Source organism: Capsaspora owczarzaki, assembly GCF_000151315.2.
Source record: "Capsaspora owczarzaki ATCC 30864 unplaced genomic scaffold supercont2.3, whole genome shotgun sequence".
Lineage (NCBI taxonomy): Eukaryota > Filasterea > Ministeriida > Capsasporidae > Capsaspora > Capsaspora owczarzaki.
The window spans coordinates 1,860,877-1,878,569 of record NW_011887294.1 but is presented as its reverse complement, the minus strand read 5'-3'; the positions used below and the strand labels follow the sequence as shown (position 1 = coordinate 1,878,569).

Genomic DNA, 17,693 nt, shown 5'->3' with positions numbered 1-17,693 from the left:
TCAGTCCTTGTCTCAGTCACTGAGGGGCAAAAAATGGAATCATCTCGCCGGCACAGCGACGACCACTCGTCAGCCTCTCGCAGCCGACGCCGTGATGGTTCTGATGACGACCGCCGTGACGATACTCGCCGTCACTCGTCAAGTGGACGATCGAGTCGTCCGCGCTCAAGATCCCGCTCCAGGTCAAGATCGAGGTCGAGGTCGAGGTCCCCCTCTCATCGCTCCACGACGTCCTCCTCCTCCTCCTCTGCTCGACGACGCAGGCGTTCGCGCACTCCATCACGGTCTCGCTCTCGATCTCGATCTCGATCACGGTCTCGATCACCCGCACGGTCACGGTCGCAATCACCGCGGCGGCGCCAGCATCATCGACGTTCGTCTGCTCGCTCAGACTCTGAATCAAGCTCGTCCAGCTCGTCCGATTCGGATTCGGGGTCGGATTCAGACTCAGATGGAGGTGGTACGAAAACATTACTCTCACTTGATTCTCTTTTGAGCTTTGAGGAACGCGTGAAACCTCATAAAAATTGAATGTTTTGTTTTGGCGTGGTTGCTCAGACCGAAGACGACACGATCATGGAAAACGCAGCTCGAGCCATAAATCCCACAAATCGCACAAGTCTCACAAATCGCACAAGTCACACAAGTCTCACAAGTCCCACAAATCACATAAATCCAAGGTACGAAACCACCCAATCGATCAAACCGTCGCGCACCTTTGTTTGTTTGTTTGTCTGGGTCTTTTTTTGTTTCGAACAAAACTCACAAGCACACATGCAGAAATCAAGCAAGGACAAGCGTCGACACTCGACTGACGCCGATCCCAACGTGCGGCGCTCGGCCATCTCCGGTCAAGTGATCAAGATGCACGTCGAGAAAACAGAGGATGATTTAGAGGTATCGAACGACGTGCAGACGTTTATAGGGGGTTTGGTGTTGTCTCATGCTTGTGGGAAGACTCATTCCGCTGGTTGAACCGATAACGAACTCACAGATGGAGAAGAAACGACAAGAGCTGCTCAAATTCTTGAATCAAAAATACGATTGAAAAAAACAACTGTGCATAACTTTAATGTCCAAGCAAAAAAAGACAACATTCAGTTCAACAAATCAATCCAAATCTAGTAATAGTTTGCAGCATTAAACACAAACGGGGACGCAGCCGGGTTGGACGTTGATGGCGACGATGGGGCAGAATCAGTACCCGGCGCAGTCGCAGCGTCGGAAGCAGGAGCAGGTGACGGTGGCGTTGCGCTTTCAGAGCCTGTCGCGTGTGACTCTTTGAGCGAGCCCCGTCGAGCGCCGGCACGTTCGAGCATGAGCAGCCACTGCTGCATGTCTTCCTCCGAGGCGGCACAGAGCTCATACAGCATTTTCGGGTGGCGCAGTTGAAAGTAGAAAGGAGTGGGAGTCGCCGCCTTTTTGCCGTTGACAGTGCCGATGCGCTCGTTGGACGACGCTCGGCTCAAGACGGACGCCGAGCTCGCAGAGCTAGCTGCGGATGGGCTTCGAGAAAGCGAGGCGTCCGCGGCCGCAGGTTTGGAGCGATCGCGGACCGACTCCAATCCGCTGGACCCGGACAGCCGCGTGTGACTCTGGTCAATGACAAGCAAGACGCACTTGTCCAGGTGGTCGACCACCTTGATTGAGTCGACCTTGTTTGGCTTGACAAACGTCAAGTACGGACCGCGCAAGGAGAATCGACGCTCCTTCCAGGCGGACTTGATCAAGTGTTTGCGTTCTTTCAGGAACAAGGATCCTTCTCTGAATGCGCTGGCAGAGATGTGTTCGAGCTTGACACGCGGACCAGGTGCAGGAGCAGGAGCAGCAGCAGCATTCGAGGTGGTGACGCCTGGGTCGGTAGTCACACTGGTAGTCGCGGGATCGGACGTGCTAGGTGCTGCTGCATGTTGTTGTTGTTGTTGTTGCGGCTGCGGCTGCTGCTGCTGCTGCTGCAAGCGCGCCTGCTGCTCGGCCTGTCGCAATCGGAACTGCTCTTGCGCCGCGCGGTGCTGGGCGACCATCTCGTTGTGCAGTTGGCGGGCAAACGCGGCATCGGCGTCTTCTGCGGACTGGCGTGAGGCTTGGTCTTCGCTCTCAAACTCTGCTGCCAGCCGGCGCGCCAACGCTGCGTCGTCCTCCTCGGCCGCATGCGCCTCAAACGTATCAATCGCGCTTGGACGGCGGTTCAGCTGGGCAACATTGTCGCGTGTGGCGAGCGAGCCGAGCTTGGAGGCGATGCCGCCCTTGTGGAGCTTGGCGAGCATGCCGGACGAGCTGAGGGTGGCAAAGGGAGACGTAATCACGCCCGACGCGTCTGCGGCGTCCGAGATGGAGCTGGAGATGCGGTTGAGCTCGTACTCGGTGAGCTGGATGAGATGCTGGTCGCGCGCCTTCGCAACCGCCCGCTTTTCCACAATCTCATTGTACTCGCTAATGTACTGGGTCGCCAGCGCCCGAGCCTCCTCGAACGTGCAGCGTTGGTAAAGCAGGACGGCAGGTTGGAACTTTGAGGCCTTGCACTTGGCGATGAGCGACGCCCACGTTGGCCCGACCGGCTTGACGGTCGCATCATCGTACATCATCCACATCCGGTCTCGCGGGTTGTAAAAGAAGGCAATATAGTGCTTGCCGTAGTAGCATACCAGTCCGGTCAGGGACATTGGCAGAGCGTCCTTGGCAGCAAAGGCGTCGGCATTGAGGCGGTTGTCAGGATCTGCCAGACTCCAACGACGTTTTGCCTTTGGCTCGGTGGGCCGCGTGCGGTGAAACACGGTCGCCAAGTCCAGCGCAGGGGCCAGCAGCTCCAGCACCTCTGAAATCAGCTCGCTCTGCGGCCGCGTGCTGCCCCAGACGAGGGCCAAGGCAAAGACGCTCGGTGCGCTGTGGAGAGTGGGGACGATCGTGTTGACGGTGCCGCAGGTCTTTTGGCAGCTGCGCACGTCGGATTCGTTCACTGCATTCAGCAGGTGGTCGAGGGCCACGGGTGGAATGCACTCATGCAAGGTGGCTTGGATGGAGCGCGTCGCAAGCGGCGGCGTCCAGGCAGAGCCCTTGGTAACGTGATCGACATAGTACATTTCGCCAGTCTCTGTCGTGGAAAAGTCCCAGCCGTGCGGCAAACCAGCCCGCACTCGGAGGCGCGGATCCGTCCAATACGTGATTTTAGAGTTGTGGTCGTGAAAGTACAACTTGCCTTCGGGGGCTTCGACCTTTTCCCAACCAGCGGGCCAGGGCTCGTCCTCGACATTGCCAGCGCTTCCACTCGACAGGCTCGCTCGGGGATTGCCGTTGGCCGGCGGCGCGTCCTTGGTGTTGGGAGCAATGATGCTCAAGCGGTACGTGTTGGTTTTTCTGCGGCGCTTGCGCTCGTGGTGGACTTGCTCTGCAAGCGCTTCGACGGCAACGTAGTGGATGCTCTTTTCAAACTCGAAATCCTTCGACTGCGCGCCGCAGCTGCTGCACTTTACATGCTCGGACACGCGCAGCGCAAAAACGCTGTGAACTGGGCAGGTCGGCGCCGTGCACGAGTCGTAGTGATCGTCCTTGACCTGGTCGCCGACGACCTGCGAGTGGATGGTGCTTTGGATGGCCTCCTATCAAGCAGGAACATGTCAAGCGAGGGAAGGGGGGTTAGTGTAGAAATCGATGCCAGCACAACATTCCACCAGTTAAAGCGGGGAACAACCCCCAACAATCATCCACGCTAGTCGACGTGCGTATCAACATGCAACAGGCGAACGTACCAAGCACTCCACTGCGTCATTCATGTCGCCAAGCTGGAACCGCGACGATGACTTGTACACTGAGCTCAACGCGCTTCGGAGAGCGTCCGGAGGGACGTGTGAGTCGGTTGTATTGTTAAAGATTGTCTGTTGAGCGAGAGTTCAGTTCACAAGTGAGCTCAGGTCAAGGTCAAGCGCGGATCTGAGCTGGTTTGCGTTTTTCGCATCGCGTCGCACATTCTTTGGTTTGACATTTGCCGTTGTTGCGGTATGGGTGCTGAGAATGCTGCATGCATCGCTCAAAACCACACAACTTGGATTAAAGTTCACCAGCAATTTCGTGGTTTGGATGCTCATGTCCGAGGTGTACTCGAAATAGAGCGACAACAAGTTTGTCAGGATGGATCAAGAAATCCAAAAAAAAAAAAAAAAAAATTCATGTGACGAGTTTCTTCCCAATCGCATTTTCGCATCCTGGCACAGCTCAAGCCTGGAACCAAGGTCACTGGAGCCGCTTTGCTCATCAAGGAGCAGAGGATTGCAAGGATGCCAAAATCGCAATGGGATGGAGGACACTCCAGGTCAACAAGCCTTACCTTGAGCGCGCAAAAGACGCAGTCGAGCTGGTTTTGTGTGTCCGAGCAGTGATGGCTGTCGACTGCGGCAAAGGCGTCGCGGAAGGGCGCGAGATGCCACAGGAGCTGCACGACGCCGTTCATGAAGCAGTGGTTGTCGCCCGTGGCGTTGGTGAGCCCGCGGGACCAGTCGGCCGAGGTCGAAGTCAGGTCGTTCACCGAATGCGAAAGCGAACTGAGGCCAGACCGGTCGAGCGAGGTCATCGAGGTCGCCGACACGGCAGCAGTGGGCACCGCCTGCAATGTGGCGGTCGACCCATGGCTGCCCGTCAGCGAGCCGAGGGTTGACGGAAGCGGGGTCGACGGCGCTGCGATCGCGGGGCTCGCCATTCGTTCAGTGTTCCAAGGTGAGAAAAGGATAAGGACTGGACTGCGGTTGTTTTTGGCCTTGTTGGCTTGTTTTGCGACCGGAGAGGTGCAGGATCCGAGTGAACTGGAATAAAAATAGGACCCGACAAGCAGGATTATCAAAAATACACAGGCTGGTACAGTAGGATGGAGACTGTGACGTTCCAAAATTTAACTGAAAACGAGTGATTATTGGAAGAGTTCGATTGGAACTTTTGACTACGCCACACTCACCAGCCCCAACCTGAGGCCACGCAGGCTCAAGCTCGAGCCAGAACCAGGCAACGTTGATTCACTAATCCACAAATGCACAATCACAATTCTATCCCGATGCACCCAAAACGTCCAAAACACATGCAGGGAGGAATTTTAGCTTTTCGGGTCTCGATTCAAGTCCAGTTCAACAAGCTCTCTGCCCCCAGAGCTCCAGCACGCAGCAGCAGCAGCAGCAAGCCGTGGCATTATGTGGTCTGTTTATCAGGCTTCAGCTCGCTCTCTCTCTCTCTCTCCCTGAAGGACGATCATCCCGCTCAAACTCCCGACAGCACAAAAAAGGGCAAGGCTAAAATCAACAAGATCCAATTTTCACCCTCGCCTCGCCCCTTCTCGCGCGCGCGCTTGCACTCCCCACTAATCCACCTGGCTTGTGAGCAGCCCGCTTCATCTCTGACTTGTATGGATGCTGTCTTCCCGTTTCTCAAGGGCAATCTGTATTGACAAGATCCACACAAGCGACGCACTTTTTGTTCCATCGTGCTATTTTGGTTGAGCTGGTTTTCGTGATCACGACCGCATTGCTCGTTACCTCCTTCCTTGCGATGCTTGCCATCATTTGTACTGTATTATGTGGTGGTGTATTGAACAGTAATTGCAACATTCGGCCGCCTCAGACAAAAGGTCAGTCTTCCAACACTCTCATACACTATTTCTCATGTCTGCTTACTACGCTGACTTGCACAAGAAGCATCGGTTCGTTTTTTTTTTTTTTTTTTTTTTTTCGCTTTTCGCTTTTCGCTTTTCTGCTTCCCCCGTTTCTCCTCTGTCGCCAACCAGTCCACCACCTCAATGGTTGGGTTCAATGTTGCACATAACGCCAATGTATCCTAGCGCCGCTCGCACTGTCGCTCTCCTCATGCAGCTTCAGCCAACGGAGGCTTTTTTTTCTTTTTCGCTCTTTTTTTTCTTTTTTCGCTTTTTTGATCGATTTTTTTTTTGATCGAATCGTGTGTCTGGCTGGCTCGTTTGTTGCCGTGTTTGTCAGAGTCGCTACTGCCCCAGTCGCTCTGGCATCACGACAAGCAACCCGCTTCGTGTCAGACCCTTCTCCAGCGACTCCCTCTCGCTCATCGCACACAGTGACGAAACAGGTTCAAAAAGTTGTTTTGGTCTTTTTTTTTTTTTTTTTTTTTGTTCTGTTGTTCTTTATTTTTATTTTTTTTTTTGTGGTGGTGATTGCTCTTCGTCCCGTATCGTCCTCCTCCTCCTCCTCTCCCTCTTCTTCCGGGGCCGGCTGGGTCACTTTTCGTCCCCCTGGCCCCTCTTGGTCTCTGTGGTGCTTGCCGCTCGGTCTTGACAGGACGCTGTTGAGTCAAGCAAACCGCATTTATTTTGAGACATCTGTCGGGTCTTTTTTGCTTTGTTTTCTTTTCCGACTGCTTCGAATCACCGTGCTCGCTCGCTCAGTGTCACCCCACCCCTTCCTCTTTTCGCCATCGCATGCGTGCATTCATGCGATGTGCTCGCTTCGCTGTCATCTGCCGCTACGTCGCTCGGCGTGGGATATTTTTGGGTGTTTGTGGTTTCACAATTTCCTGTATTCGCTATCACATGGTTGCCGTTGTGTCCTTCTTTCTCTCCCAAGCAACAGCATGGTCGGCATGGTTTGTTGCCAGTGGGCGTCCGTCGTGCTTGGTGTCGACGTTGCTTGAACTTGAGCAAAAGAAGACAAAAAGAAACCGCCATGATCCAAAACCATGGCCTTTCAATTTATTAGTGATTTTATTTTATTTTTTGATGATTGCGAGTCTGAGCCTGCCTGCCGCCCCTCCTCAGTGGGATGGCTGTGCTCGCTTGGTGTAACGTCAGCTTTGATTTGCATCTGATGCACCACTGAGCCCAATGGATGGCTCTCTGCAGCCTTTGCTTCAGTTGGCCTGCCTCTTTTTTTTTTCTTTTTTTTTTTCTTTTTTGTTTGTTTTTTCTTTTCTTTTTTTTTTTTTTGTTTGTTTTTTCTTCTTTTTTTTCCGTTGGGTGTTTCTTCTGTCCTGCCCCCCTGGATCGTGGCGTCCGCTTTCTGAAGAGGATCGGGGGATGGCGAGGGCCAGCTGCAGTCTGCTGCCTTGCATCAAGCTTTCGGTCTGAGCCTGGTGCACTTTGCCTGCCACTTGAAACCAAATCCTCGTGCTTTGGTGGTTTTTTTTTGTTTTTTATTTATTTATTTATTTTGGTTCATTATGAGTTAATATTGATTTTTTTTATTATCTTTTTTTGAACCGAGTCACTGTGATGTGGTTTGGTTTGTTATTGTTATTGTTGTTGTTGTTGTTGTTGACTGTGGTGGTGCTGGTGGTGGTGCTTGGGTTGCACTCGAGTCACCAATCGATAGAAGACGATGGCCTTCAGCCCCAAGCAGTGATCCACACTTTTGGCCACACTGATCGTGGCTGATCGAGGGAGTTTTTTTGATTATTATTTTTTTTTTGTTTTTTGTCTTGGCTCTTTCATTTTTTCTTTCCAACTGCTGCACACTCTCATCTTCTTTCCACTCAATGTGCTTTGTTCTGCTGTTGCTCTGTCTCATTCACTGCACTCGCGCCTCTGAGGGAGGAGCTCAATGCATGCAATTGACACTAACTGTTCAGCCTCTTGTTTTTTCTTCTCCTTTTTTTCGTTTTTTTCTCACAGCTTCTACCATGGCCCCCTTGGTCGCATCGAGGCAGAGCGCAAGCTGAAGAGCATTGGCTTCTTCCTCATCCGCGATTCGTCGTCGGTTGCTGGAGACCTCGTCCTCTCGGTCCGGTAAGCACTTTTGTTGTTGGGGCTTTTGTTGTTTTTGTGTTTTGTGTCGCTCTGCTGTTAGCGGTCATCCACCTCATCGTTTTTTTTCTTTTGGGGTTTTCATTTTGGACGAACGTAATTAGCGAGCGCTCGGGCATCCGTCACTTTATGATCAAGAAGCGCAACAACCGATTCAAGATTGGCGAGCAGGGCTACTCGTTTGAGTTTCCTCAGCTGATCGACCTCGTCGACCACTTTATGAACAAGCCGTTGAACGAGAACTGCCTCACCACCCCCGTCGAACGCGTATGTTGATTCTCTATCGTCGTGTCCACATTTTTTGTTTTTTCGGTGCTGCTTTGTCACGTTGAATCGCATCATCCCTGACTCTTGGGTTTTTGGTGCTCTTTTGTCCCACAGGAAAACGACTCGCGCAACTTTGTCGGCGAAGCAACCGCCCTGTACAACTTTGAGGGTGGCGCAGCAGACGAAGTCCGATTCTCGATGGGCGAGATTCTGCGCATTATCGAGTTCAGCACGTCGGATTGGTGGCTCGCTCAGAGCCCCACTGGTCAGATTGGTCTGATCCCGGCCAACTTTGTCAAGCTGCAAGCCACGCCCCCTGCGCCCGCAGCTGGCAGCTCGAGCAACAGCGATGCCTTCTCGGCCATGCGTGCTCGCCAGGCTAAGGCGTCGTCCCCGCCCGCTGTCGGCCCTGCCGTCCTGCCCGGCATTGCTCTTGCGATGAAGGAGGCTCAGCAGCAACAAAACCACAACAGCACCTTCCGCAACCAGTCCAGCCCTGCTCCCGCCCCTGCCCAGTTTGGTCGCCAAGGCTCCAATGTCAGCATGAGCAGCCCGCAGCAGTCCTCTGCTGGACGCGCGCCTGCTCCCATTCCCGGCGGCTCAAGCCGCCCGCCAGTCCCTCCGCCCGCCCAGAACAACAACAGCTCGCACGACTGGTACCAAAACCGCGACGCTGTCGCCAACGCCTTCGGCGGCTCTATTCCGCAGCCACCACCGCCCGCCTTCACCCAGCACGAGCCGCCGTCGGACGACTTGTACCAAAACCAATCGGCCGTGCTCAAGCACCTCAACTCGGATGCCGAGCCCGAGGCGCCCGTCCCCGCTCCTGGCGGCGGTGCTCCCCGTCCTTCCACTGGCGCTGCCAAGCCATCGCCTGGCGAGTACGTGTTTGTGTTTGACGATGATGAGCCAGCGCGCGCACCACCAGCAAAGACCGCCACACTCCCCAAGCCTGCCGCCCCTGCCAGCGCAGCCTCTGGCTCTGTGCTCAACCCGCAGCAGTTGGATGACTTCCTTACCAACCAATTTGCCGATCTTCAAAGCGAGTTGGACAACGTCCTCAACGACTTTGGCGACTTGAACATGTAAAGCAAAGAAACGACAAAAAAAGAGAGACAGTCAGCGTTTCTCCCCCCCCCCTTCGGTCCCCTTTTTACAGATTGATTCTGTCGCTGGCTGATTCATGCTTTCAAAACCAAGTGGTGACACTCTCCCTCGTTCCACTTTGGTTTATGATTTGATTTCGATTTTTTTATCTTTTTTTTTTTTGCTTTTTTCCTTCTTTTCGCCCAACTTTCTTCTTAACAACGCTGACAGCTTTTAGTGAAGGTGCAGATCACAGACCTTGGTCAACTCCATTGTTCTGTGTCACCCTTCTCGAGTTGCTCCGCACAACACTACCACTTGTGAAAAAATGTTTGCAAAATGTGCGCTTGGCTCGTGTGTTTTTGCTCTCCTGGCTCTTTTCTTCTCTTTCTTCTTCTTCTTTGTTCGAGTTCCTCCTCTCCTTTTTCCCACTTTCTGGTTGTCCCCCAATGCATGGATGATGGCTTGACTGAGCTCGCCCCCTCTTTTTTGATTTTGGTTGTTTTTAAAGTGTCTCTCTGTTCAATACAATTTTTTTTCTCGCTCAACCCCGTTACAACACTACTGTTTCCACTGATGGCGACTACTCGAAAAACGAAATTAAAAGAAAAAAACACCCTTGGATTTTTTTCATTTCAGTTGTGCATGAAAACACTCGGACAACATACACCACACTCTCCTCAATCCTTCTCATACAACTGCGTGGGATAGTCGGCGGGATACTTGGCAATGTGCGCGCGCATCTCCTCTTGCTGACGCTGCAAGTGAAGCGGCACAGTGTCAAACACATCGGTGAAGAGGTGCTTGATTGCGGGCTTGAGCTCCGTCTCGGCCTTTTGGAAGTGGTCGAGCACTTGAGCACGGGCCTCCTTCTTGAGTGCCTGCTCGCGAGCCTCGTCCCACAGGCCCTTCTTCTCCATGTACAAGCGCAGGCGGGTAATGGGGTGGTCCTCCTTGACCCAGCGATTGACCTCAGTGGCTTGACGATATGCAGACGAGTCGTCGCTTGTGCTGTGGTGTCCCACACTGTCACACGTCAAAAGCGAATGGGATACAAAAAGGTGAGTTTGGGGGGGGGGAGAAGGGCAACGCACAAACGACCGGGAGGAGTCTGGTTTTGTTTTGTTTTGTTTTGCTTTGCTTTGCTTTGTTTTGCTTTGCTTTTCGTTTGTGCTCTGCTTTGAACCCGTACCGGTAAGTCATGGCCTCAATCAGCACGGGACGGTTTTGCTCGACGGCAAACTTGCGGGCGGCCTTGGTCGCGTTGTACACGGCAAAGACGTCGTTGCCGTCAACGCGGATTGTGTCAATGCCATAGCCGGCGCCGCGGCTTGCTGTAAACAACAAAACGAGAGCGACACCAAGTGAGAAAAACGAGAAAAAAAAAAAAAAAAAAAAAAAAAAAAAAAAAGACCGTCGCGTCGGAAGCATGTCGCCATACCAATGCCGTCGCCACGGTACTGATCACGAGTAGGGGTCGAGATGGCGTAGCCGTTGTTACGGCTGGACGTGAGGAAGAACAAACAAGGCAAAACTCAAAATGAGCACGACTGCAAAAAAAAAAAAAAAAATCGCTGATGTTTCCAGCGGCAGCAGCGCTCTGCATACATACCAGAAGAAAATGCACGGAGCATCGGTGGTGGATGCAATGTTGAAGGCGGCATGGGCATCGCCTTCGCTGGCAGCGCCCTCGCCAAAGTAGCAGATAACGGCAAGACCGTTGCCAGCTCGCTTGAAGGCGTAGGCGGCGCCGGCGGCCTGGGGCATCTGGGTCGCAAGCGGCGACGAGATGGTCTGGAAGTTGAGGCGCTTGGAGCCATAGTGCACAGGCATCTGACGGCCCTTGCCGGGATCCTTGCTGTTGCTGTAGCACTGGTTCATAAACTCGTCAAGGGTAAATCCGCGCCACATGAGGACGCCAGCCTCGCGATACTGGCCAAACACCATGTCCCGGTCATCGAGAGCAGCAGCGCTGCCAATGTGCGTGGCTTCCTCGCCATAGTTGGTCATGTAGAACGAGATGCGGCCTTGGCGCTGCGACTCGTACAGGATACCGTCCATGACGTTGAGGCGCGACATTGTGACGTACATCTTCTCGAGGGTGGCAGTATCAAACTGGCAAAGTCGCAAGATGCAGAGAGAGAGAGAGAGAGTGAGACGACAACACAAAACACAATCCTAGTAAGCTCTCGCTCGTCGAAATGCCACCACTCACGTTTGGATCCTGCGAGCCGTCAAGGATGGTGCCGGTGCGATCCATGATGCGATAGCAAGGGATTGGGCCGCGGTCGGTGCCGTTGCGCAGAAACTCGAGCTTGTCCGTGAACGGAGCAGTGGCGCCAGGGTACAAGGTCATCTCGGGGCCCTCGGCGGGGGTCTTGCCCTTGACGACGGTGGCGGTGGTGGCAGTGACTGCAGCAGCACTGGCGTTGATCTGCGGCTTGCCTGCGAGCGCGGCGGCGCTGACGGCGTGCATGGATCGTGCGGACGCTCGTGCCACAACGCATCGCTGTCCGTCAGTCAGAAACAAGCTGAGGTGAGTCAATGCTGCTCAGTGCCATGATGCCAGTGTGTTGGTTGCACACACTACACAGTTCGAAAGGGGAATCTGTTCGTGATCAGTGATCAGCGTCCCCCTCATTGATCATTGATACTGCGTGGATTCAATGACCGTGACTTTTTTTTTTTTTTTTTTTCTTTCTTTCTTTTTTTCAATGGGATCACAGTTGCGCCACACTTCTCCCTCTCCCTCTCTCGTGCGAGTGAATCAGTGCAGATGAAAGGTGCACGAATGCGAGAGGTGCGCAGCGAGGGAGTGAATCAGTGCAGATGAAAGGTGCACGAATGCGAGAGGTGCGCAGCGAGGCACCAGGCGAGAGTTTTTTTTTGTCCTTGTGTCCCTTCAGCCTAGCCAAAGCAAGGAGCCATGAGGTGGGGAAGAGAGAGAGAGAGAGAGAGAGTCCCTTCAGCCTAGCCAAAGCAAGGAGCCATGAGGTGGGGAAGAGAGAGAGAAGGTCGTGCCAAGACAGAGCAAGTGTGGAAAAGAGCAGACACAAAGCAGGAGAAATGGCAACGATGAAAGAAAGGAAGAAAGGGACAAACCGAAGCGACGGCTGGCAGTGTTCGAATCAGCTGGTTGAACATTGGATGGAACAAAAAGACTGAGTGCTTTGACCTTGAAGCCTGAAGCATCAATCAATCAATTCCGTGTTCCATGACATGGCATTGTATTCAGTGTGAATATGACAACCGAAAATGGGATGTTGTCGATCAGTCATTTTTCATCTCCCTGTTGTTTGTTCTTTTCTGTGCTTTCTGTTCCTCTGTCTGCACGCCTGCAATGACCTCTCGCTATGGTAAGCTAATCATCACGCCAAGTCGACTCATTGAGGCTTGATCTCACTTGAGCGTCGCACCTCCATCCATTTTGGCGACGGTTGTCCGGACAGACCTCGGAACGCTGACCGCCGGCGCCAACCTGGACGGCGCGCGTGCGTCGACTGGGCCTCCTGCGAGCTCCAGCAGCATGGCATCACAGAATGCTTCGACAAGTGCAGCAGCAGCAGCAGCAGGACCGCGCCCAGGAAGCCGCGGCTTCGGTGGCACGCCAGCAAATGTTTCACGCAACACCGTTTCGACCTCAACTGGCGCCGCGGCGCGCCATGGCAAGACGCCGGGCACACATGCGCTCACTACCGGCACATCAACCATCTCATCTGGGTCTCCCTCAGCGATTGTCGGTAAGCCGTGGTGGCGTGCGGGCGACCTGGGCGTGAAAGTTGTGATGAACGCGAATTTGGGCTGTCGATTGTGCGTTCATGTTTTGGCGCCAAATTTTGGCGGACTCTCCTTCTCACTTTCTTGGCTTGGGTGGCGCAATGGCTCTCACATTTCTGCAATGGTGGCTCGTTTGTAAAACAATCACAATGAATCACAGCGATCGTGGAGAGCCGTGCGCTTGGCGGCGAGATAGGAATGGCCTGCATCGATTTGAAACGGCCAGTTCTGACCCTCTCACAGGTAGCGCCGTTTCAATGGCACAAACCTCCCGCCCTACTCGCCGATCTTGACTCAACTCACGTAAAATATAAATTACTTTGTTTTTGTAACTCCTTTGGACGGCCTGCATCTGGTAGTTTGCAGACAATGCCACGTACTCGAAAGTGCTCGCCAAGTTGCAACTGTACCAGCCTATCGAGGTGCCCCTTCATCGCCAATTTTTGACCGAAAGATGATTGCAATTTTATCTCTTGAATTCCGGGGCAAGATTGCCGTTTTTCCGAAATGCTGATTTTTGTAGCGACTTTTGATGCTCTTCTTGGCATGGGTTAGATCATCATGCCAAACACTGCTTTTGACAACAATCAGGCCCTCAAGCTCTACAACGTCATCAACGAAAAGTTTCCTCTGAGCAATCTCGTTACAGTGCAGAGAAAGTACTTTAACGAGACGAAAGGTGCGGTGAGCGATGCTGCAACATTTTTCGACCGAATTTGTGTGCAAGTGTTTTGTTTTTGCCGGAAAGTCCCCTTCACTTTGCCGTCCAACAGGATTGCAATACATCCGCAACCTTGTTCTCAAAGACAACAGCAGCAGCATTGAGATTGAAGTGGCAGGCAAGTACTACAGCTTGGCCACAGCCGCAGCTCTGCTCAAGTACTTGGAGTTTATCCAAAACACCGTGTACGCCCCGCACTCGCTGGATGTCGTCATGCGCGGAAGCGAGCAGTCCATGATGATTGGTAAGAGCCTTCTTGAGGGGTTCCACCGAGAATAGATTGAAAAAAAAAAAAAAACGCACAAAAGCGTGTTTCGTGTTGTTTGTGGCTGATTTTATTGTGTCCGATCCAGATCTGACCACCTGCAAGCATCTGGAGCTTCTGGCAAACGCTCGCGACCCATCGGTATGCGGCAATTGGGGAATTAAAGTTTATCAGACATGCTGGAAGTGTGAAATCGTGGTTGACGCACTTTGAAATGTTGGTTTCACTGCATAGAGCAAAGCCTCGCTGTACGGTGTTCTCAACCACTGCTACACGATTCCAGGAGGTAAGAGTATTGAAAAAGGGATCATGCACTTTCATTCTGGATGCGATCTCATTGCCGGCGTTCATCAACACCAGCCCGGCTCCTTCGTTCCAACATTCTTCAGCCGCCCACAGGTCGGGAGCCCACATAAGCTCTGGTTGTTGTGGTGAGACGTTGTCACTGACGTCGAAGTACCACTGCTTGCACAGACTTGAACACCATCGAGACGCGTTTGGATGCCGTTGAAGGTGGGCGAGCGCAAACGAAAGCGATTTTCTGCAACAACTGTAGCTCACATCCTCGTTTGCATTGACAGAATTGACGACAAACGATGTATGCAAGTTCCAACTTTACTGTCTTCTCTGTGATGTTTTGCACTACGATCCAATCATTTTTGCGTGTCATGCAGGACATGTTCTTTGGTCTCCAGGACATCCTCTCCAAGTTTTTGGACGTCGGCCACTTGATTGCTCTGGTAACTTTCAAGCTCTGAGATTCTGCGCGCATGCCTTCGTAGCTCACGCTGTCTGGCTCTGCCTATGACTCCCAGCTCATCACGATTCCCAAGCAGCACTCCATTACGATTGCCGACACCAACATTACCAATCTCATCCATCTCAAGCACGTGCTTGATCTCATCCCGCAGCTTCGCCAAACGCTCTCGGGGGCTTCATCCGCATTGTTGCAAGGCTGCGCCAAAGTACGAGTTTTCTGTCGCCAGCAGTTGGAGTTTACCTCAGTCAACAAACCATTGCATGCACCAATTGCTGCATTTGTGGCATACCTTTAGATGCTCGAGGACGAGCGGTTTGCTCAAATCCGTGCCAAGATTGACGAAGCCATCAGTGACGATACCAAGTTCCAGAAGGGCATCCTGCTCATGCGATCTCAGGCAAGTTTCACTGCTACAAAGCTCCACTGGGTTTTAACCTGAAAACAAAAATGCCGTGGCTCTTTGGTCTATTTGTGTTTTCCTCAGAAATGCTTTGCTGTGAAACCTGGCATCAATGGGTTGCTCGATGTAGCTCGCCGCACCTACACTGAGACCGTTGAAGACATCTACAACTTGACATCCCAGTATGCAACCAAGTTTGTCCTGCCGCTGAAGACTGCTTTCAGTGCGAGCCGCGGGTTCTACATCACCACTCCTGTCTCGATGGTGCCGGGTGGACCAGCTCAAACGAGCGGTTCGGCTCGTCCGGCAAATGCCGCTGCCGACGATAGCGACGACGACGACGATGATGATGATGATGCGGACGATGAAGTCGGCAACGAAGTCAACAGCGACAATCGCGCTCGACAGCCAGCTTCCTCCTCACGCCCAGCCCTGGGAAACTTTGGCCTTCCTAAAATCTTTCAGCAGGTGGTGCGTTCCAAGAAGACGCTGTCGTTCACCTCTTCGGACATGGTAAGGGGTTTTGCGGTTGCAAGCGCGTTCCGAACGAAGTGCTGCTTACGATGCAGTGTTGTTTGCCTTGCCGATGCTGATAGATCAAGCTCAACAGTAAGCCGAACAATGCTCTGGCCTGTTGCTGAGGTATCTGACCCATTTGCAACTCTCACACAATTTTGGTCGATGTTAGATCGTGTCAACGAGTCGCTGCAAGAAACGTACTTGATGTCCAACGCGTGCGTTTCATCAGTTCTCGCTAATGCTTGCATGCTGGGACGGAGATGCAACTAACAGCATGCAAATGCACAAAACTGACCAAAAACTCCTTCCCGTCCCCCACCAGAGTGCTTGCAAATGTCCTGCTTGACATCCGTGACATGATCAGCAGCCTCTACAAGCTGACCGAGGTTTTGGCGATTCTTGACATGCTCCAGTCGTTTGCTCACCATGCCACGCTATCACGCCAGGCCGGTACTGCGTTGTTTTTGTTTGCGCATGTTGGGTTCTCGAGCACATTCGTTGCAATCTCACACCGCTGTCTCTTCGGAAATGTATTTGCTCCAGTTCGACCCGAGTTCACTGATACGCTTGCCGTGAAAGCTGGTGGCCACACCATCATTGAGCATCTCAACAGCGCGGACGAGGCCTCGGTTGTCACGAACGACGTGTTCATGTCGAGCGGATGCAACTTTCAAATTATCACGGGGCCAAACATGGTACGCATCTCACAAGTTGACATCTTGAAAGGAGCAGATGATGAACCACTCACTGAAAAAATCCGATCACTTGACGTGCCCCCATGGACTGCCAGAGCGGCAAGTCAACCTACCTTCGACAGATCGCCATTATGCAGGTGGTGGCGCAGATGGGATGCTTGGTGCCGGCAGAGTACGCCTCGCTGCGCATCTCAGATCACCTGTTTTCTCGAATTGGGAGCGATGACCACATCGAGTCAAACTCGTCCACCTTTATGCTCGAGGTAAGGTGATGATTGCTTGACTTTCATTGAGTAATCCAAAAGCAAATGCTTTTTTTGCTCACTGAGCTCTACGCTGTCGCGCGCGTGCTGTTCTTAGATGCGAGAGACGGCATACATCCTCCAGCACGCGACAAACCGATCGCTGATCATTATCGATGAGCTGGGTCGCGGTGAGACAAGCTCAGTGTTGTGCCGTGCAAATCGAAGGGCCGTTGCAAACGAATACTCACGCCGCATTTGTTCTGGCAGGCACGAGTGCACAAGAGGCGGTTGGCATTTGCCACGCCATCTGCGAGTACTTGCTTTCGCTCAAGGCATTCACCTTCTTTGCGACTCACTTTGAAGAGCTGACACTGCTCGACTCGCTCTATCCGAATGTGGCCAAGTACGTATTTTTCCGTTCGTTCAACCTTCATGAAACAATTTGCTCAGGTTTTGGTCGGTATTGTGTGTGCACTGATTGGCACGCGTGACCCCGTCGTTCTGCATTGCCAGCTTCCATCTTGAAGTCCAGGCAAGTAGCATTTAGAACAGGTTGTCATTGTCAGAAGCTGTACGTTTCCTTCACTCAATCAATGCCCCTCTGTTTGCATCCACAGAACCTAGGCAGTGACTCGGCGCGGCCCGTGTTCACCCATGTCATCCGCAAGGGCCCATCCAAGGAGACTCACTACGGTATTGAGCAAAAAACAAAAAAAAAAACCAACCGAACAACTCTGTCTCCGCTTGTCTGCTTCAACTTTGTCTGCTGAAACCTTGCAACTCACTGACATGACCCGAGTAGGCATCAAACTCGCCGAAGTCGCTGGATTTCCAGCTCAAGTGCTCGAGCGCGCACGGAACGCCCTCTCGGTGATTGAGACTCAAGGTCAACCCGACGAAAGCGCGGCACCAGAGTTTGCCGTGGATCGCGCAGTGTTTCAGCTCGCTTCCAAACTTGTTCAAGTCGCGAAAGAGTCACGAATGGACGAGCAAAGCTTGCGCGCGTACTTGCTCACGCTGCAAGCTCAGCATTCTTGGCTTCAAGCGTTGCTTTGAGTGATCTGCTTGTCTGTTCTTTTGTATTGTCTTTGTTTTGCATGCTAAACCACCAAATACACGAAATTGCCTCCCATTGTTCTTGTCGTCTTTATTGATTGTGATGTGGCATTCGTTTATTCATTGGCGTTGAAAAGCACAAAGAAATTTCACCCATC

The 17,693-nt window shown here is 52.7% G+C and overlaps 5 protein-coding genes across 5 annotated transcripts; 3 read left to right on the top strand and 2 right to left on the bottom strand.

The window, feature by feature from the left end:
• Nucleotides 1–94: 94 nt before the first annotated feature.
• On the top strand, nt 95–1,101 carry CAOG_02584 (hypothetical protein; the record flags this gene model as incomplete). Its single annotated transcript, XM_004349284.2, has 4 exons — nt 95–460; nt 559–680; nt 781–897; nt 995–1,101. The coding sequence occupies 3 exons, from the start codon at nt 95–97 to the stop codon at nt 857–859; spliced, it is 567 nt and encodes a 188-aa protein (XP_004349334.2). The 3' UTR covers nt 860–897; nt 995–1,101.
• On the bottom strand, nt 1,058–4,791 carry CAOG_02583 (hypothetical protein). Its single transcript, XM_004349283.2, has 3 exons — nt 4,322–4,791; nt 3,747–3,872; nt 1,058–3,596 (listed from the first exon to the last, which is right to left on the bottom strand). Exons 1-3 carry the CDS (start codon nt 4,688–4,690, stop codon nt 1,122–1,124), a joined length of 2,970 nt encoding a protein of 989 aa, XP_004349333.1. The 5' UTR covers nt 4,691–4,791; the 3' UTR covers nt 1,058–1,121.
• Nucleotides 4,792–5,617: 826 nt separating this feature from the next.
• On the top strand, nt 5,618–9,645 carry CAOG_02582 (hypothetical protein). The gene is made up of 4 exons (XM_004349282.2): nt 5,618–5,677; nt 7,613–7,726; nt 7,849–8,011; nt 8,126–9,645. Exons 1-4 carry the CDS (start codon nt 5,640–5,642, stop codon nt 9,098–9,100), a joined length of 1,290 nt encoding a protein of 429 aa, XP_004349332.1. The 5' UTR covers nt 5,618–5,639; the 3' UTR covers nt 9,101–9,645.
• Nucleotides 9,646–9,708: 63 nt separating this feature from the next.
• Nucleotides 9,709–12,251, bottom strand: CAOG_02581 (branched chain keto acid dehydrogenase E1). Its single transcript, XM_004349281.2, has 6 exons — nt 12,200–12,251; nt 11,313–11,606; nt 10,710–11,212; nt 10,539–10,600; nt 10,290–10,431; nt 9,709–10,123 (listed from the first exon to the last, which is right to left on the bottom strand). Exons 1-6 carry the CDS (start codon nt 12,239–12,241, stop codon nt 9,778–9,780), a joined length of 1,389 nt encoding a protein of 462 aa, XP_004349331.2. The 5' UTR covers nt 12,242–12,251; the 3' UTR covers nt 9,709–9,777.
• A 133-nt stretch (nt 12,252–12,384) lies between these two features.
• CAOG_02580 (mutS-like protein) lies at nt 12,385–17,611 on the top strand. Its single transcript, XM_004349280.2, has 25 exons — nt 12,385–12,453; nt 12,547–12,837; nt 13,035–13,117; nt 13,234–13,296; nt 13,430–13,553; nt 13,648–13,839; nt 13,949–14,001; nt 14,095–14,146; nt 14,221–14,259; nt 14,335–14,373; nt 14,442–14,458; nt 14,535–14,600; nt 14,676–14,825; nt 14,916–15,017; nt 15,105–15,533; nt 15,617–15,629; nt 15,709–15,754; nt 15,862–15,989; nt 16,083–16,234; nt 16,330–16,497; nt 16,595–16,667; nt 16,747–16,882; nt 16,993–17,011; nt 17,097–17,172; nt 17,282–17,611. The coding sequence occupies exons 1-25, from the start codon at nt 12,438–12,440 to the stop codon at nt 17,533–17,535; spliced, it is 2,781 nt and encodes a 926-aa protein (XP_004349330.2). The 5' UTR covers nt 12,385–12,437; the 3' UTR covers nt 17,536–17,611.
• The last annotated feature ends 82 nt before the right edge of the window (nt 17,612–17,693 follow it).